At 60.9% G+C, this 26,663-nt stretch overlaps 2 protein-coding genes across 2 annotated transcripts; both read left to right on the top strand.

Annotated features, from left to right (window-relative positions):
* The first annotated feature begins 1,382 nt into the window (after positions 1 to 1,382).
* Positions 1,383 to 10,645, top strand: RSPO4 (R-spondin 4). The gene is made up of 5 exons (XM_054391820.1): positions 1,383 to 1,461; positions 6,418 to 6,606; positions 7,099 to 7,242; positions 7,343 to 7,528; positions 10,572 to 10,645. The coding sequence occupies exons 1-5, from the start codon at positions 1,383 to 1,385 to the stop codon at positions 10,643 to 10,645; spliced, it is 672 nt and encodes a 223-aa protein (XP_054247795.1).
* A 2,929-nt stretch (positions 10,646 to 13,574) lies between these two features.
* ANGPT4 (angiopoietin 4) lies at positions 13,575 to 23,234 on the top strand. The gene is made up of 9 exons (XM_054391819.1): positions 13,575 to 13,895; positions 18,781 to 18,936; positions 19,833 to 19,954; positions 20,261 to 20,496; positions 21,310 to 21,425; positions 22,076 to 22,177; positions 22,263 to 22,429; positions 22,875 to 23,005; positions 23,074 to 23,234. Exons 1-9 carry the CDS (start codon positions 13,575 to 13,577, stop codon positions 23,232 to 23,234), a joined length of 1,512 nt encoding a protein of 503 aa, XP_054247794.1.
* The last annotated feature ends 3,429 nt before the right edge of the window (positions 23,235 to 26,663 follow it).

The raw sequence follows: 26,663 nt of genomic DNA, 5'->3' as shown, positions 1-26,663 counted from the left end.
TTCATGGAGCAAGCAGAGATGCAGCCCTGCCAAGAGCCACCTAAGCTCAGCTCAAGCAATGCTGGATTTGCTCTCCCCCCCAGTGAGATAAATTTCTTTGCCCTTTTATTTCCCTGCACCCTACATCCAGGTAGGATGTGGGGCAGGCAGGACCTGTCCTGGGGGTGCTCAGGGGGTCCTGTGTGCCCAAGAAGCCCTTTCTGTGCCCTCTCCATGGGCAGGAGAAGAGATGTGATGTGCTGCTTTGCACTTGCTGCTGCTGAGAGCTGGTTTTGGAGCTGTCACCAGAGGTTGGTGGCTCTGTAGCCCTGGTTGAGGAAGTCACCAGGCTGCTGCAGGCATAACTCCTGACACAGGGGTGGGACAATGAGGTGGGCACCTGTAGCTCACCTGTGGGTACCTCTTGAGGGAGGTTTTGCAAACCCTTTCCTGCTGTCCAGCACCCGGCTCTGGGCACACTGAGAGCCCCTGGGCTGGGTTTTGGGGACCACTGGTGGGGTGTGGGGAGCTCAGTTCAGCTAGAATAAAGCGCAGCTCAGCTGGGGTTGGCTTGGCACAACCCAGCTCAACACGGCTCGGCTCGGCTGAGTTCGGCTCGGCTCCTCTCGGCTCAGCACAGCTCCACCAGCTCGTGGAGAGCAGATCCGCAGCCGGAGCTGTCGGAGCTGCCGGAGCCGCCCCCCCGATATCTGCCCGCCCTGCCCGGGGGACTCAGCTCCAGCCCCCCTAAGCCCTCCCAGGGCTGCCAGGGCTGGGAGCAGGGGGCTGAGCCCTTTTGTTTTTTGAGGGGGTGGCACAAGCAGCGTCACCAAACTGGCTCCACCTCCCCAAAAGCTCCCGGGGGGCTTCAGCGTGCCCCCAGCGCTGCGATGGCAGTGGGACAGTCGGAGCAGGGTGGCACAGTAGGACAATTGTCCAGCCGAGGTGGCAGCTGGAGGGGGGCACTGCTGCCAGTTCCTTTGCCAGGCTCTCTGCTGCTGCTGGGGCACTTCGGGGACTTCTTTTTTTTTTTTTTTTTTTTTTTTTTTTTTTTTTTTTTTTTTAGCGTTATTATTATTTTGAAGAAGAGGGGGGGCGGGGGGGTGAAGAGGGGGGAGAGGGGGCTGGCACCGGCTATAAAGGGCAGAGCAATTCCCTGCCACCATGAGTGGTCCCCTGTCCTGACAACCCCCCCTCCCCACCCCCCCGCCCCGGGGCTGATGCCACCTCAAAGCGGGGCCGGGTGCCTGCGGGGTGGGATGGTGTGAGCCTGGAGCTGCTCTCCTCCTTCCACCCACCCTGCCACCCCTGCCACCCACCCTACCACCCCTCGGCTGGCTCTGCCAGGAGGCGAATCCTCCAGTTCAGCCCAGTCTGGCTGCTCTGCTTCCTCCCCTGCCCAGATGCAGTGGATAATCCTCATGTTGCTGCTATTCATCAGCTCCATGGACATGCTCCCGCAGAACCGAAGGAAGAAGCAAGGTAGGACGCATGCGACCTGCTCGTCCCACACCCTCCCCCTGCAACGGGCTGGCTGGGGACATGGCACTGCCACCCCCTGCCAACCCCTGCCAGACCCTGACTGATCTGGAGTGGGCAGGAGGTGTGATCTGTGCTCAGAACTGGAAGGAGCTGGGAGCCCCTGCCCGGAGCTGGGAGCCCCTGCCCGGAGCTGGGCTGGCCATGAGGTGTGAATGGAGCTGACCTATGCCCAGAACTGGAAGGAGCTGGCACCAGACCCTCGACCCTGCCCTGCTGGGTACAGTCTGCGTTCCCCTCTCGGTGCCTGGCACAGAGGGTGCATGGATAAGGCGATGCCCAACCCCATGGTGTTGCCTGCTTGATGCCAGCCTTGCCCTCGGGGCTGGGCAGGGGACAGGGGGGCGCTGGCTGGCACTGGCACCAGCTGTGTAAACCCCAGCAGAGCCAGGCAGAGCGGGCAGGGTGCAGAAGGGACTGGTTCCCACTGCTTCCCTTCTCTGGAATGAGTGGTTAGCAAAACCTCCTGCAAGGATGCTCAGAGCCACTGCCTGGCCAGCACTTGGTGCCAGGGCAAGGGCAGGGTGTGTGCTGGGGCTGTGCCAAGGTACATGCTCCTCTCTGTTGGGCTGGTGACCCCTCCCTGGGCAGTGCCCAGCAGCTGAGGGACAGGGACCAGGGCTGACACAGGAGCAGGTTGGTGGTGGGCAGTGGTGAGAGTACCTGGCACAGTTGAGGCTCTCAGGACAGGAGTGGAGCCAGCCTGTGGCTGTTACCTGTGGCAGACATGGTGCCAGTGGGGTTCTGGGGGTGGCCAGGCTGGCAGCAGAAACACCTCTGCTGGGAGACTGCCTGGCACTGAGAGGGGCTCAGGGTGCCACTCTGGGTGCTGGTGCATGATGCCAAGTGGCCTGATGGGATGCCTGGGGACCTCAGGCCCTGGCAGGGCTCTGCCCATGGTTCCATGACTCAGATTGTGCCATGTCTCCTGCTCTGACCAGTGCAGAAGGGCCACTGTGGTCCTTGGGGTGATGCCACAGCAGCCCACAGCTATCCCACTGCTGCCAGCAGCTGCCTGCTGCCACAGAGGGATGGATTGGGCAGCCCAGTGCCCAGGAATCTCCTAGTGCCACGGTGGCAGAGCTGGGCTCAGGATGGGCAGTTATGGGTGATGTCACATCATGTCTGGCATGGCCCAGGCAGGGAGCACCCACCTGGGCACCCCGGTACCCATGTGCCCCCTGCCCAGGGCCCATTTCAGCTCAGCTCTGCACCCCAGCTCTGCAGTTGGTGCCAGGCAGGGGGAAGTGAACCCAACAAGTGTCCCTCACTTCCCAGCTCCCAGGGTGTGAGCCATGTCTGTGGCAGAGCTGTGGCAGGTCCTGGGCATTGCTCTGGTGGCACAGGTGTGTGCCATGCTGGCAGCCCTGAGGCTTGGCAGGGTCAAGGAGCAGTGATCATGCCCCTGTAGTGGGCATTGCACCTTGAACACCGGGTTCAGTTTTGGGCTCCTCACTCCAGGAAGGACATTGAGGGGCTGGAGTGGGTCCAGAGAAGGGCAACAAAGCAGGGGAAGGGTCTGGAGAACAGGGATGGGGAGGAGCAGCTGAGGGAGCTGGGGGTGTTCAGCCTGGAGAGAAGGAGGCTGAGGGGAGACCTTCTGGCTCTGTACAGCTCCCTGAAAGGAGGCTGGAGCCAGGTGGGGGTTGGGATCTTCTCTCTAGTCTCAGGTGATAGAAGGAGAGGAAATGGCCTGGAATTGTGCCAGGGGAGGTTTAGTTTGGGGATTAGGAAAAATTTCTTTGCTGCAAGAGTGGTCAGGGATTGGCACAGGCTGCCCAGGGAGGTGGTGGAGTCCCCATCCCTGAAGGGCTTCCAGAAATGTGTGGCCACAGCACCTAAGGACAGGGTTTGGTGGCCACGGTGGTTGCTGGTTGGACTGGATGATCTCAGAGGGCTTTTCCAGCCCAAACAATCCTCTGATTCCATGACCCAGCTCACCAAACCTCCCCTGGCTCCTCACCACGGGGTTGGATGATGGGAAGGAGGCGCTGGAGCTGGCACAGGGCTCCCTAGCTTCCCTGCCCCAGGCAGTGGTGGGAGGGAAAGCAACAAACCAAAAAAAACCCAAAAAAACAACAAAAGGCAGGAGGGGAGAGGGGGAGGCTCGTAAATCCCAGTGTTTCCTGGGAAGCTGCTCCAGCTGCAGCCAGGAACACAAAGCTGTCAGCCTTCCCTAAATATGTAACGGAGACCATAACAACTTAATGGATCCAAGGTGCTTCGTTAGCGAGCTCCCGGCAGGCAGACCCAGCCCTAACCCAGCCTCCTGGCCACCCCAAGCTGCCTCTGGGCCACCATGAGGGCACCAGGGTGGGCCACCACCGGGGACCCCAACATGGCACCTATGCACCAGGGACTGGGGTGGAAGCCTCATCCCTGGAGGTGTTTAAGGCCAGGCTGGATGTGGCTCTGGGCAACCTGCTCTGGTGTGAGGTGTCCCTGCCCGTGGCAGGGGGGTTGGAACTGGCTGAGCCTCGAGGTCCCTTCCAACCCTGACAACTCTGTGAATCTGTTTGCACCAGTGGACTGCACACAGGGCTGCAAGGCATCCTCTGCCAGCACCTCCCTGGCTTCCCCAGCACCAAGCTCTGGTTCCACCAACCCCTCTGCCATGGCCAGCACGGCCTTGGGGCTCCTTCTGCTGTCAGCTCCTGGGGTCACAGAGTCACAGAATGTTAGGGGTTGGAAGGGACCTCATCGAGTACAACACACCCTGCCAAGGCAAGGTGAGGGACAGTCAGTGCCAGGCATCGTGCCCATGCTGGGCAGCACTCAGGGCAGCAGCTTGTTTGGCTCATCCTTACCCACTCGGTTCTGTGGTGGCCCTGGGGGTCCACATTGGTCACCTCCTTAGGGCTTCACCACCTGCAAAATTCATCTTAATGCTCTGAGATCTCCTGGCAGATGGAGCCTGGGCCGTAAGCACACAGCATTGGCACTGCTGGCAGCTGGGTACTTCCCAGTGCCCAGGGTTCAGCTACCCATCTCCTGAAGTGGTACCATGCCAGGAGCATCTCCCTGGGATGCATTTCCCTGGGCACAGGGAGCTGGAGCAGGGAGGAGCAGTGGGCAGGGTCTCCGTGGGCTCGCTGGTGAGGGCTGGCAGCCTGTCCTGGTCCCTGGGATGGGGCTGTCTGCTGTCACAGAGGTCAGGAGCACAGCAGAGGCAGCCAGGGAGGCGACAGAAGCTCTTGAGCAACCAGACAGATCCTTATCTGGGCTCCTCTTGAGTGTTTCCAAAATGCTCTTTGCCCACTGACACTTAGCAGGCATCAACTAATTAACGCAGGTCAGAGCCTGCATGGAATCACAGAACCCCAGACTGCTTTGGGTGGGAAGGGACCTTGCAAGCTCATCCAGTCCAACGCTCCTGCAGTCCCCAGGGACATCCCCAACCAGAGCAGGTTGCTCCCAGCCCCACACAACCTGACCTGCAATGGTGCCAGGGATGGGGCAGCTCCCACTTCTCTGGGCAGCCTGGGCCAGGCTCTCCCTACCCTCACTGTCAAACATTTCTCCCTTCTCTCCAGCCTCAATTTCCCTCTTTGAGTTCAAACCATCACCTCCTGTCCTACCCCAAGAGGCCCTGCTCAAAACTCTGTCCCCAGCTTTCCAATCAGTCCCTTTAGCACTCAAACGCCACCAGAAGGTCTCCCTGGAGCACATTTCTGTTCAGCTCATGGGATGTGCAGCTGGCATGGGGACAGGCTCAGGCTGGCACCCTTGGGCAGAACTGGGTGCAAGGCAAACCCTCAGGGGTGATGCCCAAAGCAGTGGGGGGCAATGGCTCTGCTCATCCTCATGCTGCCAGCCTGGGGACAGGGCTGGGATCAGGGGAGCAGAGGGAGGTGGGGTGGCACTTGAAGGGAGATGGGACATTGCTGTCACCCCCATGAGTCAGAGGGGGGCTGCCATGGGGCTGAGCCCCTCTGTGGTGCCTTGGCCATGCCATGCATGTGTGGGACATCCATGTCACAGCCTATGTCCTCTAACTGGACAAGAAGCTCAGCATGAGGGGACAGCAAGCTGCAGGGGCAGAGAAAGCCAACAGGACACTGGGTTGCATCACCAGCAGTGGTGAAGAGGTCATTGTCCCACTCTGCTCAGTGCTGCTCAGGCTACACCTGGAGCACTGCCTGCAGTTTGGGTCTCAGTTGGACCAAAGAGTTGTGGACAGGCTGGAAAGTGTCCAGAGAAGGGCCAGGAGAAGGATCAGAGGACTGGAAGCCCTCTGCCCTGTGGGGAAAGCCTCAGAGAGCTGAGGTTGTTCAGCCCTGAGAAGAGAAGGCTTAGGGGAGACCTTCTCCCCATGGCCCAGTACATGGAGACTACCAAGGAGATGAGCTGGTGGGAGGTGTCCCTGCCCATGGAGTCCCCATCCCTGGAGGGGTTCCAGAACCCTGTGGCCATGGCACTTGGGGCCAGGGTTTGGAGGCCATAGTGTGGTTGGGTTGCTGGTTGGACTGGATGCTCTCAGAGACCTTTTCCAACCCAGACAACTGATTCTAGGATCCTCTAAATGCTGCTGCACTCCCAGGAAAGCTCTGCTTGGACTGGGTGACCTTGTTGAGCTTTTCCAGCCCAAACAAGTCTGTGATTCTGTGGAGACTCCCTTGGACCAAGGAGTCCCTTGGAGAAGACCAGGGGTGATGGGGACAAGGGACTGCTGCAGACATTCCAGTTGGACTCCAGAAGAAAACTGCTCCCCATGAGAACAGCTGAGCCTTTGGAATCAGCTCCCAGGGGAAGCAGTGGGGTCCCCTGCACTGGCCACTCCTAAGGCTCAGCTCGACAGGGTGCTGGGGCAGCTCCTTTCAGCTGCACTGTGAGCTGGAAAGCTTGGCCCGGGTGCCCCTGGCAAGCTGGCACTGTGTGCCTCTGTGTTTGTCCCCACAGTGAGCTCTGTGCTGCTGGAGAACTGCACAGGCTGCGTGCTGTGCTCCGAGGACAATGGCTGCACCTCCTGCCACCACCGCCTCTTCCTGCTCATCTGGAGGGATGGCATCCGCCAGGCTGGCAGCTGCGTCCACACCTGCCCCCCCGGCTACTTCGGCCTCAGGGGCATGGAGGTCAACAGGTGCACAAGTAGGTCCTGTGCCAGCTGGCCACCCTGCCCCATGGCTGGGCACAGACTGGCAGAGGTTGCCCAAGGACAGGCTGTGGATGTCCCCTCCCTGGAGGTGTTCGAGGCCAGGCAGGATGAGTCCTTGAGCAACCTGGGCTGGTGGGAGGTGTCTGTGCCCGTGTCAGGGGGTTGGCATTGGACGATCTCTGAGGTCCCTTCCAACCCAACCCACTCTGTGAATCCTCCTGGTGTCCCCATGGCCCTGCACCAGGACATGGCGGGCAGGGTATCAGCCCCATTTCCCATGGCATCCTCACTGGCACGAAGTTGGGGGGCAGCAACATGAGCCAGGGGCAGCCAGGCCATGAGGCTCCCTCCCCTTTTCCCTTGCCCCACAGCTGGACCCTACCCTTTTGCAAAGGCTGCCCGGTGGGTACCAGGGGTGCCAGCTGTGGGCTCAGCATGTGCCAGCCCTCGGGCTGCCCCTGGTGACCAGCTCTCCTTCCTGGCAGAGTGCAGGTCACCCAGCTGTGAGAGCTGCTTCAGCAGAGACTTCTGCATGAAGTGCAAGGAGAAGTTCTACCTGCACAAGGGACAATGCTTTAGGCAGTGCCCTCCCAGCACCGCGGCACAGCCTGGCACCCGCGAGTGCCAAGGTGAGCAGCACCCGCGCCCCGTGCCCCTGCTCCCCGGCGATGTGCCCCGGGGATGTGAGGCTACCATCCCCTTTCTGCCCCTCTCTGTGCCCCCCAACAGAGACCTGCGAGCCGGGGCCGTGGAGCCCATGGGGCCCCTGCACCCACGAGGGACGGACCTGTGGCTGCAAGTGGGGCGTGGAGACCAGGGTCCGGGAGGTACCAGCGGCCACCCGGGAGGAGGGCAGCTCCTGCCCGGCGCTGCTGGAGACCAGGAAATGCCGCATGAGGAAGCACTGTCCCGGAGGTGAGCGCTGCAGCACCCTGCCTGCCGCCCCCCAACCGCGGGGGTGGCTTCGTGCCCCTCCAAAGCGAGCCCTGAGGTGTGCCACGGGAGGAGGGTGGTGACCCACTGGTGCCCAGCGAGCCTGTCTGTCACCTCCCAGGCACTCCAGGGCTGTTGGCTGTGTAGCTCTGCAGTTCTGGAAACAACCTCCGGCTCTGGTACATGTGCTGAGCAGCCCTGGCACTGGCAAGACCTCTGTGGGCAGCATGTCAGGGTGGCTGCTCCCACATGGCACACCCTTATGCCACCTGGGACTGAGACTGGGACTGGCCAGGGTCCCACTGCCAGGCGGGGACGGGTGCTGGCCTGAGCCACCGCAGCAGGACAAAGCTGCCGAGCTCCAGCGCCCCTCCTGCCGTGCTGGCACAGGGACAGGCACGGTCAGGGCTTCCTGGCTCACAGCTGCGAAGGAGGAGGGCTGGGACTTGCAGGGGAGGTTCCTACAAAACGCTCTAAGCCCCCAAAACACCCCAAATGCTCATGGAGGGCATCATCGAGGGCACTTCTGGTGGCCCAGGCTGTGGGATGCATTCCACAGTGTGGTCCTCCTCCATGGCTTGCTCAGCCAGATGTTTGCCCCTGCTCCTACACTGTATCCCCCAGTCTGGGGAGGTCCTCAGCATCTCTTGCAGCACCCAGTCCCTGGCATGGGGTCCAGGCAGGTGGCACAGGCATGGGCAGGTGGCCAGCAATGGGAACAGAGAGGTGGCTGATGTCATTTCTGGACACAGCAGGCTGGACCAACACCATTCTAATAAATCTCCTCTGAATAAGTGCTGGGAAGAGAGATTGCCTGAGAGGGTATCTCCAGGGCCTGGGGGGAGAGCTGAGCTCCAGAGGGCTGTGGCTGAGGGGCTGCAGACTCACTGTGTGCCATGGGATGTGCCGGTGGCACTGCCAGCACAGCCAGGGTTGAGGGTGGCAGAGGGAAGGACTGTGAGGGGGGAAGAGAAGAACGAGGGAGAAAAGGGGGGCAGAGGAACTGAGTGTGCTGGTCCTAGGGGGCATCCCAGCACCATCCATCACAGCACCTTCCAGCTGACAGCACAGGGGAGTTGGTTCCCAGCCTGCCCCAGGCTCTGGCTCATGGCACCAGGGTGCCAGGTGTCATCGATTTGGGGGTGTTCCCCACCCTGCTGGACTGTGCTAGCTCCAGACCCAGAGAGCTGGTGACAGTTTGATGTGGCAAGTTTGGCTGCTCTGGAGTGTGGTGTTCCACAGCATGGTGCCAGGAGAGTGCCTGTGGTGTTGTGACTGTGCCCAGCCCTGCCTGGCACATGGGAGGGACATCCTGGCAGTGGGGACTGTGGTGCTGGTGTTTTGGAGGTGCAGTCCCCACTGACATCCTGGCGCAGTGCTTGTGGGGTGATTGGGAGGGCAGTGGCACCCCGGGAAAGTGCCTGGCGAGCCAGGAGCCCTGAGGCTGTGGTGATAGGCACAAGGAATGCTGAGGCTTTGTGCTCCTCAGCTCTGGAGACTTCCCAGGAAGGCAGAAGGAAATCCCTTCAGTGCTCCCCCAGCAGCTTCCCACTGCCTGCTGCTCCGGCCAGGCGGGCAGGAGAGGGCAACCCCTCTATGCCCTGCAGCCTGGCATGGCTGGCAGCTCCTGGCAGGCTGTTCAGTGTCACAGCCCTCGCTCCCAGGCTGCTGCCCAGCCAGCCAAGTGCTGAGTTAAGGGATCCAGATGCCGGAGGAGGAGGAGTTCTCTTGATGCAGTTGAGACAGCAGGGAAGTCCCCGAGCGTGTGGGGACAGATTTGTGCCACCACTTCTGAGCCGTGCCGGGGCAGCTGGAAGGGAGAAGCGCCGGCGCTCGGCCGAGGCACAACCCCCCTGCGACTCTGCTGGTGGCTGTGGCGCTCTCCAGACGCTGGGCGGTCGTGCTGGGTCCTCTCCGCTGTGGGTGGCACTGGCTGGGAGATCGGATCCAAAATACAGGGGCAGGAAAAGAACCGCAGCCCTCGCAAAGGGTCGGTGGCAGCAGCGCTGGCACAAGGCTGGACACCATCTCCGTGCCCCTCGCACAGGAGAGTGTGGGGAGAACAACACCAGAACACCACCCCCCCTCCTTCCCCCTCAGTGTCACCCAGCTTGAGCTTGTGGTGGGCACAGGAGCAGAAGCAGAGGCAGAGGTGCCAGGTTTGGGGCAGCTATCCCAGCGTGGGCTCCTGTTCCCACTGGAGCACACAGGGCTGATCCAGAATCCCTGTTTGGTGCCTTGGCACTGACCCCTTGGCCAGCTGCAGAGTACTTGGGGGTAGCTCCTTGGGACACAAAGAGATCTGAGTCCCAACCATCTGACCACCAGCACTGAGGCCTTGGCATGCTGGTAAGGGGGTGGTCTCACTGGGACATGGCACTGGGGCATGCTCCAGGTGAGTGCTTGGACTTGGTGGTCTCAAAGGTCTCTTCCAACCTGAGCAGTTCTATGTCTGTGATCAAGGAGACCTCAAGGAGGTCATTAGCACCATGCACAGAGGTACCCCAAGGCCACCCATCTTCCCACAGCACCCAAACCCTCCTGAGTGCTGCCTGGGTCCTCTGCAAGCCCACGGTGGTGATGGGCAGCATCTTCCTACCTTTCTTTCAAGAGCTAGGCATGGCTGTGACATGGCTTTGGGGTGCTCCATCATCCCCCAGTCCCTACCCAGTGATAAGTTGGGATCCCTCCAGGCAGCCACCCCCTAGTTTGGTCAGGCTGGCCCTGGCCATTTTGGGACTATCAGGATTGAAGTTCTGACCATGGGTAGCCCTTAGTGTCCCTCTTTCCCTTTGCCACCAGCACACCAAGACCACCCCCACAGCCCCTCAGCTGCTGTTGGATGACCTGGAAGGCACCTCTGGGGCCTCACAAAATAGGGAAGAGGCTTCTGTGCTAACCCAAAGGTTGATGTAAGATCTACAGCCCAGGGATGGACTTTGGGATGGATCCTACTGCCTGGCCAGAATGTGAACCCTCTTTTTCCTCCATGTTTTTGTGTTGTTGGTCTTTTTTTCTCTTCCAGACAAAACTGAACCCAAAAATAAAGGCAAAAAGAGACAGAAGAAGCCAAAGACAGAACCACACATGGGCACTTAGTGGCACTGGCACAGGAGCCAGGGCAGGGTGGTGGGAGAGGAGGAGGAGCTCTCTGTGCCGCCAACTGGCAGCACAGAGAGCTCCTGCTCCTCTCCCACCACCCTGCCCTGGCTGCATCATCCCCAATTTTTTCCATCCCCACCAAAAAAAAAAGAGAAATTGCACAATTTTCCCTCTCCCCTCTTCTCTATTTCTTTATTTTTGACGACAAAAATTAACAACCTGCAAACTATTTCCTCTGCAGATATAAAAACATACAAACAGACCAAACCGAACCTTAATTTGCAGCATCCAAAGCTGTGGCCCTGAGGCTGGGGTGAAGCAGAGGTGGCTCCTTGCATGTTTTCCTGGTTCTTCCTTCTCCCCCTTCAAGCCCTTCTCCAACCTTTCTCTTCCTCCCCCCACCCTGTGTCTGGATGGGGTCTTGCCCCCTCCCCAAGGGCTGGGGTTTGCTCTTGGCCATCATGTCCCAGTCAGTGCTGCTGCATAGGGTCCTCCATCCTTCAGCGACCAGACTGGGACCCCACTGGGATCCTGGAGTTCAGCATCTCCCCCAACACAACCACTGTAGCCAAATCCTGCCAAGCCTTGGGCTTTGCTCCCCTTCTCAGCAAGAATTTGGGGTGGCCATTAGGGATAGCCACGCTCCATGATGCCAGAGCGAGCTCCAGGCTGCTGCCTCCTGCATTCTCCAGCTGGAAGGAGCAGCACCCCCCCCAGCTTAAGCACCAATCTGGGGGTGCTGATCCTGACCCCACGTTGGTGCACCCCTCCAAGCCTGCAGGGATCAAGGCCATGTGTCCAATTTGTCACTTTTATTGCATATTTGACTTAAAAAAAAAAAAATCTGCCCCAGCCACAAACATCTCTGTCATCTGGGGGGGTTCCTGGGGTCGGAGCCCCCTCCCCTGCCCTACCCCAGGGCTGGCAGTGGGGTGTGGGGGCTGCACAGCCCCTTCGCGGTGAGAGCGCTGGGTGTCAGCAGCGAGCTGGGCGCAGGAGCCAGCGCGGAGCAGAAGCGGAGCAAGCACGGAGCCATCAGGGCAGCTCCAGCAGCTCCTCCATCTCCGTCCTGTCAAATAAACGAATTAACCCTCCCCCAGCCGCCGGCCTCCCTGTTTTCATTTCCATGAGGAGCTGCAGGAAAGGGGTGGGGGCGTTGGTTGTGGCCGTGCTGGCACCCCTGTGTCCCCTGGCCACATTGTGGGCACAGCAGCCTGGCTCTCTGCCAGCTCCTGTCACTGGCAGGGGTGTGGGAATAGCTCTGAATCCCCAAGCCAAGACCCTCCAGCGGCCAGGACCCAGCCCCTAGGGTGGCCCTAGGGTGGAAGGGAAAACCAACACTGGCACCAGACCCATAACCTGCAAACAGTGCCCACAGCATGGCTCCCAGCAGGGTGGGCACTGTGCCCTGGCACCAGCACTGAGGGGTGTGGGGAAAGGTTTCATTTTAAAGGTTTTATTTAAGGCATCACCAGCATCACCAGCATCACCAACATCACGAGTATCACCAGTATCACCAGCATCACCAGTGTGACCACTATCACCAGCATCACCATCATCCCCAGTATCACCAGTATCACTCGAGGCCTGAGCCAGTGCCTGGAGCAAGTGCCCAGCAGGACCTGCCACCCCCCAGGGCACAGTAGGAGCTCTGTGGCTTCCAGGAGCCAGCTGGCAGCCATGGCCCAGGTGCAGCTACTCCACCAGGTTGTGGCAAGGGCACAACCACAGCAGCACAGCCCTGTGCCAGTTCCACTGCTTCCCTGGGGGCTGGAGCTCCCCACTCAGCAGGCAGCACAGCTCTGGGGTGCCAAAGTGCCCCCAGCAGCAGGGTCCCTTCCCCAGCCCCATGGCCATGTGAGCAGCCTGGCACATAGGGGCACATGTGTGCCCCCTGTGCTGGGGGAAAATCCTCCCCTTCTGAGATGTGTGGGCATCCCCATGCCCAGGGAAGCTCAGCCTCCCATGCCAGCCTGTCCTCACCTGTGTGGCTGTCCCCTCCTGGGTGACTCAGCCTAGATCCGCCTGGGCAGCACCCCTGTGTCAGCTGCCCCCTGCGGCTCCCTGCCCCTCCTGGGAACTGGCTGCACTGGGTGCTCACCCAGCACCACCGCCTCCAAGTCACCATCTCCCCTGTGCCCTGGGCCTGATCCTGACCCAGCACACAGCCTGGCAGCCATCGCGACCCCAGCTGTGGTGGGTGCCCATCACAGGCAGCTATCCCAGAGCCGCAGTGTACCCCCCAGCTCGGGAGCTGGGCACCTCGGGTCAGGCTGGATCCTGCCAAGCTCCGCCTGGGACACAGCCCCCATCCCAGTCCCCACGGGCTTGTCCCACGGCCGGAGCAGCCAAATCCAACCCTGGCTCCCTATAAATAGCCGGGATGTGGGGAGGGGGGAGTCTGCTCCCCAGCATGGGGGTGCCGCGGGGGTGGCGATGGAGGGGGACCCTCTGGGTTCTGGAGGGTGGGAGGGTTCAGTGCCACCTCACTGCCCACGCTGGGGGTTGCGAGGAGCTGGGCAGAGCAGAGCCAAGGAAGGGGTCAGCTGGGGGAGGGCTGCGTTTGGAGGGTGGGTTTGTGTGTGAGAGACATTTCTGGATCACGTGTGAAACTTGATCTCCCCGCAGTGGGCTCAGAGGAGAGCAAAAAGATACAAACTATTGGTTTCGAACCCATTTTTGCCTTTGTTTTTATTTTTTTTTCTCTCTCTCCCCCCTCTGCCCCCCCCCGCTCCCCCCCCACCCCATCCCCCTCCCCTCCAGCTCTCCCCCAGTGAGGGCTCCGGGCGCCTGGCGATAAAAGGCTCCGAGGGAGGAAATGCCAAAATCGCAGCGTTCCGCTCAGCGCTGAGCACCCCCTGACCCGCCCCGGCGAAGATCGGCGTCCTTGGCCCTGGCACCCCGCTCCTGCCACCACCCCCGTGCCATGCAGGCACTCAGCCTTGGCCTGGTGGCCCTGACCTGTGCCACAACTGCTCTGTGCGCTGCCGGAGCCCAGCGCCGGGAACCCGAGGCGGGCAACCGCCGGCGATACCACCGGGTGCAGCACGGCCATTGCAGCTACACTTTTGTGCTGCCCGAAGCTGACCCTCCGCCGTGCCAACCTGTGCCCGCCGTGCCCGGCCCTGCCAACGCACTGCTGCAGCGGGACTCACCGCTTGGCATCGCTCACGCCGGCCACGGGGCCGCCCAGCGCCTGCGGCACCTGGAGAGGATCCTGGAGAACAGCACCCAGTGGCTGTTGAAGGTAGGGTTGGGGTGGGAGAGGGGCAGCAGGGTGGCATGGGCAGGGGTCTGCAGCATCCCCACTGCATCCAAGCCACCCCTGCAAGCTGGGCCTGATCCTGACCCATCTGCACCAGACACTGTCCCCTCGGAGGGGGTGGGTGCTGCAGCTCACCAGCGCTTCCCACTCTGGCTGTATCCCCTCTGCCTTCCCTGCCACAGCTCCCCATGATCCCAGCTGTGCCAGCTGTGCTGGGCATCCCCCAGGGCTCAGTACTTCCTGCTCTGGGTCAGGATGCGGCCCTGCTGGCTTTTGGGAAGGGCTTTGTCAGGCAGCAGAGCACAGGACCTTGGGGCAGGAGCCACCAAAACCTCTCCAGCTTCATCATCTTCCCGATTTGGGGCTTATACAGAAGCTCCTGGTGCTTGGCAAGACTTTGAGTGGCATCCACAGCCCGTGGGGTGCCTACACCAGAAGGGCTAAGTGCCCCCGGGGGTGTCTCCCGCTCTGGGCTCTCCCTATCCCTGCTGCCCAAGGCAGGAAGCGATGTTTCCTTCCTGAGGGCTCGATGGAGCCTGCGTCAGACCCAGGAATAGCTCCCGGACAGCTCACCCCAAGGGACAACCCCATAAACCCTGCATCCTGGGTGCCTGTGCTGATCAGAGGCTGAACAACTTGTCCCCAGTTGTCACTGACCCTCCAGTCGAGCAACATCACCAGCACAGCCCCATCCACCTCCTGGTGTCTCGCTGGGATGCAGCAGGACCTGCGTACCCCTGCACCCCCCCTTGCTGGATGGTGTTCCCAGCAGGGCCAGTGGTGCTGCCAAGTGGTGGGTGCTGAGCTCCTGCAGCACTCAGGGACAAATTCACTGAGCAAGGCTCCTGGGGGTGGCCAGCCACACTGTTTGGGGAGCCTCTCCTGCCTGTGGAGGGCTATGTCCTAGCAGCAGGGACTGTGTCTTGTGTCCCCCCCCTCCTCCCCCCCCCCCCACCTATTCTAGATCATAAATCCCTCAAAGGCTGGGAAAACTCTGAGCCAAGGCTCTACTGGATGCCAGCTTGGAGTGTCTGAGAGGGACCAGACACTGCTTGGCTGGTGGCAGCGAATCTCCACCACTGTGGGACCTGCAGGGTCTGCTGGGCATGCACTGGCCAGGAGTCCCTGTACCCCGAGGTCCCTGCACCCTGGGGTCCCTGCACACTGGGGTCCCTGCAGGATCCCATCCCTTCCTTCCTATTCCATCCCATCTCATCTATCCTATGCTGTCCCATCCATCCCACCCCACACAATCTTATCCCATCCCATCCGTCTCTCCCAGCCCACAGCATGGCTCTCTCCCTTTAGCAGGAGCTCCCAGCCCTGTTTTTCCTGGTTTTCCTTGGCGTTCCCAGTTGGAGCAGAGCTGCCCAGGCTTGTTTTGGTCCTGCTCCAGGCCTGAACAAACAAATTGGGGGCTCTGAGGAGGCATCAGATTCGGGGACAGATTGTCAGCAATGTCACATCCTGCCTGCTCTGCCCTGGCCCTGGAGGCTGGGGGGGACCCCAGGATGCAGGGACCCCAGGAAGGGACCCCAAGGGCTTAGGAATTCCAGAGAGCAGGGATCCCAAAGCAGGGGTCACAGGGCCTCCAAGGATACAGGGACCACACGGCAGAGATTCCAGGGCTGGAACTCCAGGGCACAGGGATCCCAGGCTGCAGGGAACCCAGGAAGCAGGCACTCCAGAATACAGGAACCCCAAGGACACGGGGATCCCCACATAGGGACCCTAGGATGCAGGAATCCCAAGGCAGGGACCCCAAAGTGCAGGAACCCAAAAAGCACAGGGACCCCAAGTACATAGGGAGGGCAGAGTGCAGGGATCCCAAGACCTCCAGCACCCAACAGGGCTCCTCAGGACCCCTCAGGCCCCAGTAGCACCCAGTGTCCCTGCCATGAACCCCACCCATGGCACTGGGGTGCTGGTCCACCCTCCCTGTGTGCAGGTCCCCATGGCCAGGAGGGACAGGGACGTGGGGAGGACCCAGTGCTGGGAACATGTGGCCTGTCCTCGTTGTCCCCTCAGCTGTCCCCATCTCAGGAGGGATTGATTTTAGTTCAAACACAAATATTTGATGGTGCCTCTGGATCGGGGGGGGTGGGGGGGTGGGGTGTCTCAGGGTGGGACAGGGTCTCCAGTGGGGTAATGGCAAGTTGGCAGCTCTGGGGTGCCCATGGCACAGGCATTGGTGCTGCTCACCCTGGCAGGAGTGCAGGGGATGAGGAGGGGACTTTACCCCAACTCTGGGCCTGGGGTCCCCGAAGCAGTGCTTGTGGGATGCTTAGAAATGCTGAGGTGGGATGGGGACAGGAACAGAGGAGGGATGTGGCTGCAAGAAGGTGCCACAGGATCTAGATGTAGGCAGTAGGTCCCTGGCACCAGCACAGCAGGGTGGCCAGGGGTCCTTTCTGCTCTAGGGGACCATTTTGGGGTGACCTACAGCACCATGGTGTCCCCTTCCTGGCCATTCTGGCATTTTGGGGGAGGACTGAGTGTGATGGGACCCCTCCAAGCCCAGCTCATCTCAACATCCATGAGGTGAAAAGGGGCTCCCAGCCCTCTGCACAGAGTCAGTCCCACTTGGGGCCCCTGTGCTACACATGTCTGGGGACACTGTGCCCCTCTCCAGCCCTGGCTGGTCCTGGGAAGCTGCTGGGGCCAGGATCTGAGGCTCCATCTCCAGCCCTCCCCATGCCAGCCTGACCTCTTCCAAGGGTGTGAGCTGTCCTTGGGCCCCGAGCTGTGTTTGTCTGAAAAAGTTACAACAATAAAGCAAGAGAGGAAGAAAGGGAGAAAAGGGAGAAAAATTAGGAAAGGGAGAAAAGGGATGAAGGAGGGAAAGAGGGAAATATGAGGAAAGGGAGGAAAGGGGGAAGGGAGGGAAGGGAGAAAAGAGAGGAAAGGGAGGAAAGGGGAAAAGGAGGAAAGGGAGGAAAGGGAGAAAAATGAGCCTGTGAAGCAGCAGGATTAGGGACGTGGCTGAAGGGAAACTCTCCAGCAATCATTCAGCTCAGGGAAATGTTTTCCAGACGCTGCTCTCTGACCTTTCTCTGCTTCCTCCCCTCGAGCACAAGGGAAAATCCCTTGGGAAGCAGGGTGCAGGCAGTGTCAGCCCTGAGAACCTCCTGTCCCCACTGGGTGCTCATGGTGGGGCAATGGTTTCACTGCTGATGGGTCTGGGGAGGAGGGAATGGGGTCCCACCACTGCCAGAGAGATTCCATCATGCAAACAAGTGCAGAGCAGAGCCCTGAGCCTGGCACTGCTGCTGGTCCTGCTCTGGTGCTGAACATCCCAGCACCACTGTATACTGGCCATGACACCCTGCAGAACAGCCTGCCACCTCATCCTGTCCTTCCTGGTCTCCAATCCCATGAGATCTGATCACCAGTCCCATGAGATCTGATCCTCAGCCCCCTGAGATCTGATATCACTCCAACCCCCTGAGATCTGGTCCCCAGCCCCCTGAGATCTGATATCACCCCAACCCCCTGAGATCTGATATCACTTCAACCCCTGAGATCTGGTCCTCAGCCCCACGAGCTCTGATTCCCAACCCCACAAGGTGCACAGGGCCATGGGACTCTGCCTGCTCTGGTGCCCCAGGATGAGGCTGTGGGCAGTGGGGGCAGTGGTGTGGATGGAGCTGGGCAGCCCCCGTCCCTCGGGCTCTCGGGGGCTGCTTTCTCAGCGTGGGCAGCAGTGTCCCCTTCCGCTCCCCATGGTCCCCTGCCAAGGGTCTGTGCCCCCGTTGAGGCTGTCACCCTGGGGAGGGGACAAATGGGAACCTCATGGAGGGGCTGCCAGAAATAGAAAAGCCTTTGGGAAAGGCTCCAGGGGCTGGGAAAGCGGAAGCCACATCCCAGCTGTGTCTGCAGCCGCCTCCATCCCAGCCCCGAGCACTTCCCTGTGCTGGACACCCACCTTCCCCAGCTGCTGGTGGGCCTCCATCCTCCACATCCACAGCCCAGGGAAACCAGTGCCCAGAGTCTGCCAGCCCATGCCACTGCTGGTGACAGTGACAGTTCTGATGTCAGTCACTCCCTGTCCAGCTGCTTGGCAGAAATGGACCCAACCAGGCAGCAGTCCCAGCTTGCCAGCATACCTGGGCAAACACAAGCCTGTGCCAGATCCCAGCTGCCATCACAGCTCTGGAATCTTGGCAGCCAGTGCCAAGGCTGCTCCCCTGCAGCAGCACAGCCCATGGGCAGCTCGCCCTGACCTCCTGATAAGCTTCCAAGGGCCCTGAGATGGGTTGTGCCATGCTGAAAGGCACCCAGGGCTGTGCCAAATGGTGCCAGGCTTGGTCTGGGTTCTGAGGGAGGACCTTATAGCAGTAACATGCAGCAGTACTCTGGAGAGTACTGGAGAGCTGTGGAGATGCAGAGGGGCCTGGAACATCCCTGTGAGGAGCAAAGGCTGAGAGCCCTGGGGCTTTTGAGCCTGGAGAAGAGCAGCCCCATAGGGGAGCTGAGCAATGCTCAGCAAGAGCTAAAGGAGCTGTGGGGGGCAAGAGCCTGGGGCCAGACTCTGCTCAGTGGTGCCCAGGGACAGCACAAGGGGCAATGGGCACAAACTGGAAGCCAGGAGGTTGCATGAGGAGAAACTTGTTTGGTGTGAGGGTGCAGAGCCCTGGAGCAGGCTGCCCAGAGAGGTTGTGGAGTCTCCTTCTTTGAGGAGCTTCCAACCCCCCCTGGGCACTGTGCTCCTGGGCAAGCTGCTGTGGGTGCCCTGCTGGAGGAGGGGGGGTTGGACTGGATGAGCTCCAGAGGTCCATTCCAACCCCACCACGCTGGGACTCCATGAGATTCTGTGACCTGGTGAGCTCCCCAAGTGCCCTCCCCATGCCCCTGCTCCCCTTCACAGCTGGAGAGCTACCTCCAGAGCAGCAGGACGCCGGCGCTGGCGGAGCTGCGGCAGGCGGCGGTGCAGAACCAGACAGCCTCCATGCTGCAGCTCAGCAGCTCCCTGCTCAACCGCAGCGCCGAGCAGAGCCGCAAGCTCACCCACGTGGAGGCACAGGTATGCTCTCCCTATGTCCCAGTGTCCCCACACCCCTGCATCCCAGTGTCCCCATGTCCCTGCATCCCAGTGTCCCCACATCCCTGCATCCCAGTGTCCCCTCGTCCCTGCATCCCAGTGTCCCCACATCCCTGCATCCCAGTGTCCCCTCATCCCTGCATCCCAGTGCCCCCATGTCCCTACATCCCAGTGTCCCCACATCCCTGCATCCCAGTGTCCCCACATCCCTACATCCCAGTGTCCCCTCGTCCCTGCATCCCAGTGTCCCCACATCCCTGCATCCCAGTGTCCCCTCATCCCTGCATCCCAGTGTCCCCACATCCCTGCATCCCAGTGTCCCCTCGTCCCTGCATCCCAGTGTCCCCACATCCCTGCATCCCAGTGTCCCCTCATCCCTGCATCCCAGTGCCCCCATGTCCCTACATCCCAGTGTCCCCACATCCCTGCATCCCAGTGTCCCCTCGTCCCTGCATCCCAATGTCCCCACATCCCTGCATCCCAGTGTCCCCTCATCCCTGCATCCCAGTGCCCCCATGTCCCTACATCCCAGTGTCCCCACATCCCTGTATCCCTGTGTCCCCATGTCCCTGTGTCCCAGTGTCCCCATATCCCTGCATCCCAGTGACCCCACCAGGGCTGGACCCATGGCAGGTGGCGCAGTTCCTCTGCTCCTAGAAGCAGTTTGATTCCCTGAAGCGATGCCAGGCTTGGATGCACCACGCACAGCAGGGCTCTGTACTGGGCAGCCACCGTGGCACCCAGGGGCATGGCATGCATGCCCCTGTTGGCTCACACCAACCCTCCCCTGTGTGCTGGGCAGCCACCATGCCCGGTGACCCCAGGGGCATGGCATGCATGGCACTGTGGGCTCACAGCAGCTCTCCCCTGCGGGACAGGTGCTGAACCAGACGCTGCGCATCGAGATGCAGCTGCAGGAGAACTCCCTGTCCACCACCAAGCTGGAGAAGCAGCTGCAGCTGCAGACCAACGAGATCCACAAGCTGCAGAGCAGGAACAAGTAGGATGACTTGGGGACCCCCTGGACCCCGGGGTTGAGGCTGACACCCACCCCAGGAGCATGGCTGCACCTTCAGGGGGCCTTGAACCCTTCCAGGAGCTGGCTTGGGGTCCTGGGGGGGGCTGCAAATCCCCAGCCCTTTGGTTTCCCCAGTCAAGCACATCCCAGGAGTGCAAACTGGGAGGAATGGGAGGGGACAGGGACAGCTCTGGGTGTCAGGGTACAGCAGCTGGGTCTTTGTCCCCTGTGCCACCCACTCCCTGCCTGGCACAGTCCCCCCTGGTCACCCCTGCCTCCCCCTTGCAGCATCCTGGAGGTGAGGGTGCTGGAGATGGAGACGAAGCACCAGGAAGAGCTGGCAGGGGCCCGCTCGGAGAAGGAGAAGTTGCAGCACCTGGTGAGCAGGCAAAGTGGCACCATTGAGGAGCTGGAGAAGTCACTGCTGGCCACCAGTGCCAACACCAGCCTGCTCCAGCGCCAGCAGCTCCAGCTCCTGGAGTCAGTGCAGAGCCTGGTGCAGAGCCTCGTCGCCCAGGGGAGAGGTGAGCCAGGGTGGGCAGGCTGCAGGCAGTGGGAGAGCTGCTCACCCTCCTGAGGGTGCCAGGGTGCTGTGCCAGTCCCTCTGCTTGGCTCAGATGTGGGTGACCTCAACCCAAAACTGAGCCAAGGAGCAGCAGAGAGCTCCCACGGGAGAGTCCGTGGCCTGGTGCCATCACAGACCAACAGAACAGATTGAGTGTGGCTGGAAGAGACCTTTAAGATCATGAATTCCAAGCATCCACCCAGCACTGCCAGGGTACCACCAACCCATGGCCCTCAGCACCACATCTCCAGGGCTTTGAAACCCCACTAGGGATGGGGACTCCACCGCTGCCCTGAGCAGCCTGGGCCAGGCCTGGACAACCCTCAAGGGGAAGAAATTTTTCCTCATGTCCAAACTAAACCTGCCCTGGGGCAGCTTGAGGCCATTTCTTGTCCCTCGTTCCTTGGGAGAAGAGCCCAAGCTCCACCTAGCTCCAGCCTCCTTTCAGGGAGCTCTAGAGAGCCAGAAGCTCTCCCCTCAGCCTCCTGGGCTGAACAACCCTAGGTCCCTCAGCTGCTCCTCGCCAGACTTTGTTGCCCTTCTCTGGACCTTCTCCAACACTTTCATTGCAGCTTTGGACATCCCCAGACTTAAGCTGGCACAGCCCCAGGGGACACCAACCCCTTCCCCAGGCGTCAGGAGATGGTGCAGGAGAAAGAAAAACAATTAGTGGGCACAAAAGCATCCAAGGGAGAGGGGAAGGGCAGCAGAAGCTGGCAGGGCTGTGGGGCTGGTGGGGCTTTCTTCCATCTCATGATGCCCTCTGCCACAGCCCAGCTGCCCAGGCAGGAGCAGCTCTTCCAGGACTGTGCTGAGGTTCTCCGGGCAGGCATCCATACCAGCGGGGTCTACACCCTCCACATTGCAAACCTCAGTGAGCCCAAGAGGGTGAGCACAACCCAGACAGGGCTTCCACCTCAGCACCCCAGGCTGCTGTCAACCCCAGCACCACCCAGTGCCACCCAGTGCCCACAGTGGGCATCCCTATGGGATGGGCACATGCCAACCCCTCTCCTGGTGCAATTGTTGCCATCCCACCTGACCATGGCAGCTGAAAGTGGGAGGGGGGTGTGTGTTAAATTGATTTTAGAGGCACCCCCACCTCTGAGCACCATGCCCCATCCCTTGCCCATGCCTATGGAGGGAGAATACCCACCCCTTTCAGTCTGGCACTGGGCACACCACATGCTCACTAGCTCTTCTAGCACCCATGCTGAGCTGCCCAGGCCTGGGGACACACACACCCAGTTGCCCAGCCAGTGCCACCTCTGAGGGGGGAATGCACCCAATTGTCAAGGTGTTGCCAGCCCTGGGGGTGGACTCACCTAGTTGCCCAGCCAGTGCCACTCTGAGGGGGGAAACTCACCCAGTTGCTGAGGTGGTGCCAGCCCTGGGGGGGGACTCACCCAGTTGCTGAGGTGGTGCCAGCCCTGGGGGGGGATTCACCCAGTTGCTGAGGTGGTGCCAGCCCTGGGGGGGGACTCACCCAGTTGCCAAGGTGGTGCCAGCCCTGGTGACTGCAGGTGTCCCTGCTGCAGGCATACTGTGAGATGGAGACGGAGCGCGGGGGCTGGACGGTCATCCAGCTGCGTGCCAACGGCAGCCTCAGCTTCCAGCGGGGCTGGAGGGAGTACAAGCAGGTCTGCACCCACCCCGGGCACCCTTAGGGCACCCTTGGGTTCCCCCCTCCTCCCCTCCCATTCACCAGTCTCATTGCTTTGCCAGGGCTTTGGGGATGCAGCTGGGGAGCACTGGCTGGGCAATGAGGCTGTGCACCTCCTGACCAGCCGGGCACCCTATGCCCTGCGAGTCGAGCTGCAGGACTGGGAGGGCACCCAGGTCTATGCCCATTATGGGAAATTCCAGCTGGGAAGCGAGAAGCAGCTTTACAGGTAGGAGAGGAGAACCTTGGGGGTGGCCTCAGACCTTCTCATACCCAGCTGTCCCCGAGCCACCTGGGCAGTGGTGGCCATGGGCAAGGGTTGGCCATGGTGCCCCAGGGAGGTGTAGGATCAGAAGGAGCTTCACTGGGATTCCTGGGGGATTATGGCTCAGCCAAGTGCCAGGGGATGTCACTGTGCTGCCTGCTTTTTCTTCCCCCCCTGGAAGTTGATTTTTGATGGATGAAATTCCATCAAGGCAGTGGGATTCACCAGCCCAGCTGGACACAGTGCCACAGCCACCAGGCACTGCTAGGGGGCTGGGCATCCCCCAGGCTGCTATGCTGATGGCTGAGGAGGGGCAGAATCATGGAATCAGTGCTGAGAGGCACTCCTGGTGGCCATGCTGAGCTGGGTGGCACTGACAGTGACCATGGCCATGCCACATGGGTGGCAGGCTGTTACTACAGGACTACAGTGGCACAGCTGGGCAGCAGAGTGGCATGGCACTGCAGGGCACCCGCTTCAGTACCCGCGACGCTGACAACGACAACTGCCTCTGCAAGTGTGCCCAGATGCTGTCGGGAGGTGAGCAGAGGGGGGGCATGGGTGCCCACCCAGGATGCCCCCCTCTCACCCTGCTCTCTCCTTGGCAGGCTGGTGGTTCGATGCCTGTGGGCTCTCCAACCTGAACGGGATCTACTACCCTGCCCGGCACAACATCCGCAAGCTGAATGGCATCCGCTGGCACCACTTCCAGGGGCCCAGCTACTCCCTGAAGGGTACCCGCATGCTGATACGGCCTGCCAGCTTCTAGCCTGCCAGCCTGCCGTGGAAGGAGGGGTCCAGGAGAAGGAAAGGACTGTTGGAGGAGGCTGAGCCCTCCCAGGAAAGTCTTCCCACCCCATGTTTATTTTCGTTCTTATTTATCCCTTCTGCTGGGAGCCTGCACGTCACCCCTCAGGGCTGTGGCACAGTGACTGTGCCAGAGGGGCCCACGGGCAGTGGCAGGGTGCCCTGGTGGCCTTCAATCAGTGCCAACCCCACTGCAGCACTGCCACCCAGCCAAACCCACCTCAGCTTCTCACCCCATGCTGCTGGTGGGCCTCAGGTTTCTTGCCCCAGGGCTGAGGGTGTGAGGAGCAGGAGGTGTCTTTGGGGACCCTGAGGGGACCCCCTGGGCTGGCATGGCTGGGAGCCCCACACTGGGACGAGGCTGCACTGGCAGGTAAGGGAAGGCACTGGGGGACTGTGAGCAGTACCCTGGAGAGGGGTGAGGGACATCAGGACACGTTGTCTTCCCCGTGAGGACAGTGGGACCCGCTGGCAGGGTTCTGGCACCAGCACCACCTGGGCACAGGGCAGCGAGGAGGCTTCTGGCACCCTGCCCTCAGCGCTGGCCCGGGGCATTCGCTGTTTAATGCTGATTAAAGCCCCGAGGTGGTTGGCACTGCCAGGAGATGCTCATCGGAGTTGAAAAACGGAAAACACAGGCTGGGGGGGGCTGCCCGGGAGCCTCCCCCACCCTAGCGAGGCCAGCACAGGCAGCAACCATCCCAGCACTTCCAGCACTCCCCAGCACCTCCAACACCCCACCCGCCCCACCCAGTGCCTCTGACACCCCCCAGCACCCCACACCCTGCCTGTACCTGGATTGGGGGCTGTGTGCCAGGTGGGTGGGTGGCCCCCACCCTAGGGTGCTGGGCCTGGCTCCTCAGACTGGGGTGATACTGGTTTGCTCCCTCTCCCAGCTGCCTGCCTGCCTGCAGCTCCTGCCTGCACATGGGGCATCCATGGGAGGGGAGAGGGAAATGGGCACACTCAAATGCTCCAACCAACATGAGAGCCATCAGCTGGCAGCTGCCAGGGCAAGTGAGAGGGAGGGCTGGGGGTGCACAGGCACATTTGTGTCATGCATGCACACACACACGTGTGCACATGGCCATGCATGCTGGGCCACACATGCAGGTGCCCATGCACACACGAGCCCAGGGTGCCCTGGATGGCCACACAGGCCATGGCACACCAGGACAAAGCCAAGGGACATGGCAGCTGCCAGGCGTGTGCCAGGATAGGGGAGTGCTGGTGCTGCCCCCTCCCCTTGGCAATAGCAGCAGGTTCAGACCAAGCCCTGGCTGTGCCAGACTGAGGAATCTGGCAGCACAGCAGGGCACAGCTGCTGAAGTCCAGCTCCCACAGAGCTTTCCCTGAGGGTGAAGCCTGTCTCTGAGTGGGTGCCAGTCAACCCCTGGATTCTGACACTTTGAGGAACCACCCAGCAGCACCCCAGATACTGGCATTAGGGATCCCTTGGGTGTGTGCTTCCTCCCCAGCCCAGTTTGTCAGCCTGACTCATGGGCCAGACATCAGCCCCACGTCCTGTCCACCACGATCTGCTCACCACAGTCTGCTCACCGCATCCTGTCCACCACAATCTGCTCACCAGGATGTGCTCACCACAGCCTGTCCACCACGATCTGCTCACCACGTCCTGCCCACCACAGCCTGGGCAAGACAGACCCCTCGGGGATCCAGATGGGTGCTGCACCCTGGGCAGCAGCTCTGGGGGGACACTCACAGTGCAGGAGGGAATGTTTCATCCCCATGATGGCTTTTTTGGGGTCCTCCAATGGTGGGTGGAAGCCCTGGTCAAGGGAAGCCCCAGTGTTGCCTCAGCCAACAGCTGCCCAACCAGTGCTGAACTGGGGGCAAGAACTGGGTGAGCTGGGATTGGGCAGCAGCGGCTTTGACCCCTTGGAAAATGAAAACTGCAGCCCTGGGGTGGTCAGCTGAGCCTTGTCACCAGCCTATCACCACTGCCACACATGTGGCATCTGCTGTGTGATGCCTGTGCCAGCCAAGCTGGCTCCTGGCACACATGAAGTCGTTTGTGCCACAGCACCAGCAGCGAAGCTGAAGCTGGAGTGAGGCAGCGGCAGGAGGGGTGTTGAGGCAGGACCCCTTGGTGCAGACGCTGGTGGCTTTGATGTCACCTCCCCCAGCAGCCACCTGCTGGCGTGGGACACAGCAGCAGGGCAAGGAGCTGCAGGACCTCACCCATGCAGGCATCACCGGCAGTGCCAGGGGGGCTGTGGTGCTGTGTGAGGCTGCCTGAGGATACCAGACAGATGCTTTTCATCTTCAAAGCCTTCTCTGCTCCAGCTTTCATCCTTAACCTCCTGGGAGGTCCCTGCTATCACCGCCCCCAGCTCAGAATCCCAAAGGAGTCAGGATTTGGCCAAGCTCGGCAGTGCTTTGCCAGAGCAGGAGGAGAAGGCTGCAGGGTGGGCAAGGTGCTGTTTGCACCACAGAGGGGGAATCCTACTGCCCAGGGCTCTGCCAGGACCCGCCAGACCCAACCACCATCCTTGCCATGCCTGCTGGATCCCGCGCTGGCACAGCACCCATCGCTCCCACCAGCACCCGGCTGCTTGGCACCACCAGATGCTGCTGATCACCCTGAGGGTCCTTGCCCCATCCCCACCTCCACCATCAAAGCCCACAGCCCCTGGAGCACAGAGATTTAATAAACCCAGCTGTGTTATCATCATTAGCATTAATTATCCTAATTATTATTATTATTTACAGTTCAAACAACCAGAAAAGCAGTAGAAATGAGAAAAAGACCAAAAACCATCATCTTCATAAATAGCAGGGCCCAGCATGCCCGGGGCTGTGCTGGCACCCAGGAGGGGACACAAGTGTCACAGACACACACACAGTCCTGGGATGCTCAAAGAAGGGGTTCAGTTTGTCCCTTCCACACACCTCACAATGCAGACAGGTTCCCCCAGACTTTCAGTGTTAAGATAGAGGCCACCAGGACATTGTCTCCACCCTGGGCATTGTGGCCACCTCAGTGGGGCAGCTCCTTCCCAGGGGCTCCATGCAGAGGGGAACCAGCCCCTTGACCCCCACCTATGTGTGTGGTCAAGGAACAGGAGGAAGACCACACATGGGGACAGGCAAGGGTGTTGGGGACCAGCCACACACCCAGGGACACGCGTGTCCTCTGTCCTCTTGCGCTGACCTGGCTCTCCAGGGCCAGCACAGGGACCTGATGGACCTGGAGCCATCATCAAGAAAGACGCCCGGCCACCACACCAGGGCTCTGCCAGCGTCACCACGGCACGAGGAAGCAAACAGGTGGCTGAGTTTGAGATCCTGCCACCACCCAGAGGTCCCTGCCCCGTCCATCATCACCCTGCTCCCAAAACAACCCATGCCTGGTGCCACCGGGTCACCG

The sequence above is a fragment of the Indicator indicator genome, chromosome 24, assembly GCF_027791375.1.
Source record: "Indicator indicator isolate 239-I01 chromosome 24, UM_Iind_1.1, whole genome shotgun sequence".
NCBI lineage: Eukaryota > Metazoa > Chordata > Aves > Piciformes > Indicatoridae > Indicator > Indicator indicator.
Note: the sequence above shows the minus strand (reverse complement) of the source record. Positions and strands in the feature narration are given on the sequence as shown.

Excerpts from the sequence above, each read along its gene's own strand:
- RSPO4 (XM_054391820.1), top strand. The coding sequence starts at position 1,383 with ATGCAGTGGATAATCCTCATGTTGCTGCTATTCATCAGCTCCATGGAC. Across the intron at positions 1,462-6,417 it reads GAACCGAAGGAAGAAGCAAG|TGAGCTCTGTGCTGCTGGAG; the intron begins GTAGGACGCATG and ends TTGTCCCCACAG. Across the intron at positions 7,529-10,571 it reads GAGGAAGCACTGTCCCGGAG|ACAAAACTGAACCCAAAAAT; the intron begins GTGAGCGCTGCA and ends TTTCTCTTCCAG.
- ANGPT4 (XM_054391819.1), top strand. The coding sequence starts at position 13,575 with ATGCAGGCACTCAGCCTTGGCCTGGTGGCCCTGACCTGTGCCACAACT. Across the intron at positions 13,896-18,780 it reads GCACCCAGTGGCTGTTGAAG|CTGGAGAGCTACCTCCAGAG; the intron begins GTAGGGTTGGGG and ends TCCCCTTCACAG. Across the intron at positions 23,006-23,073 it reads TGCCCAGATGCTGTCGGGAG|GCTGGTGGTTCGATGCCTGT; the intron begins GTGAGCAGAGGG and ends TCTCCTTGGCAG.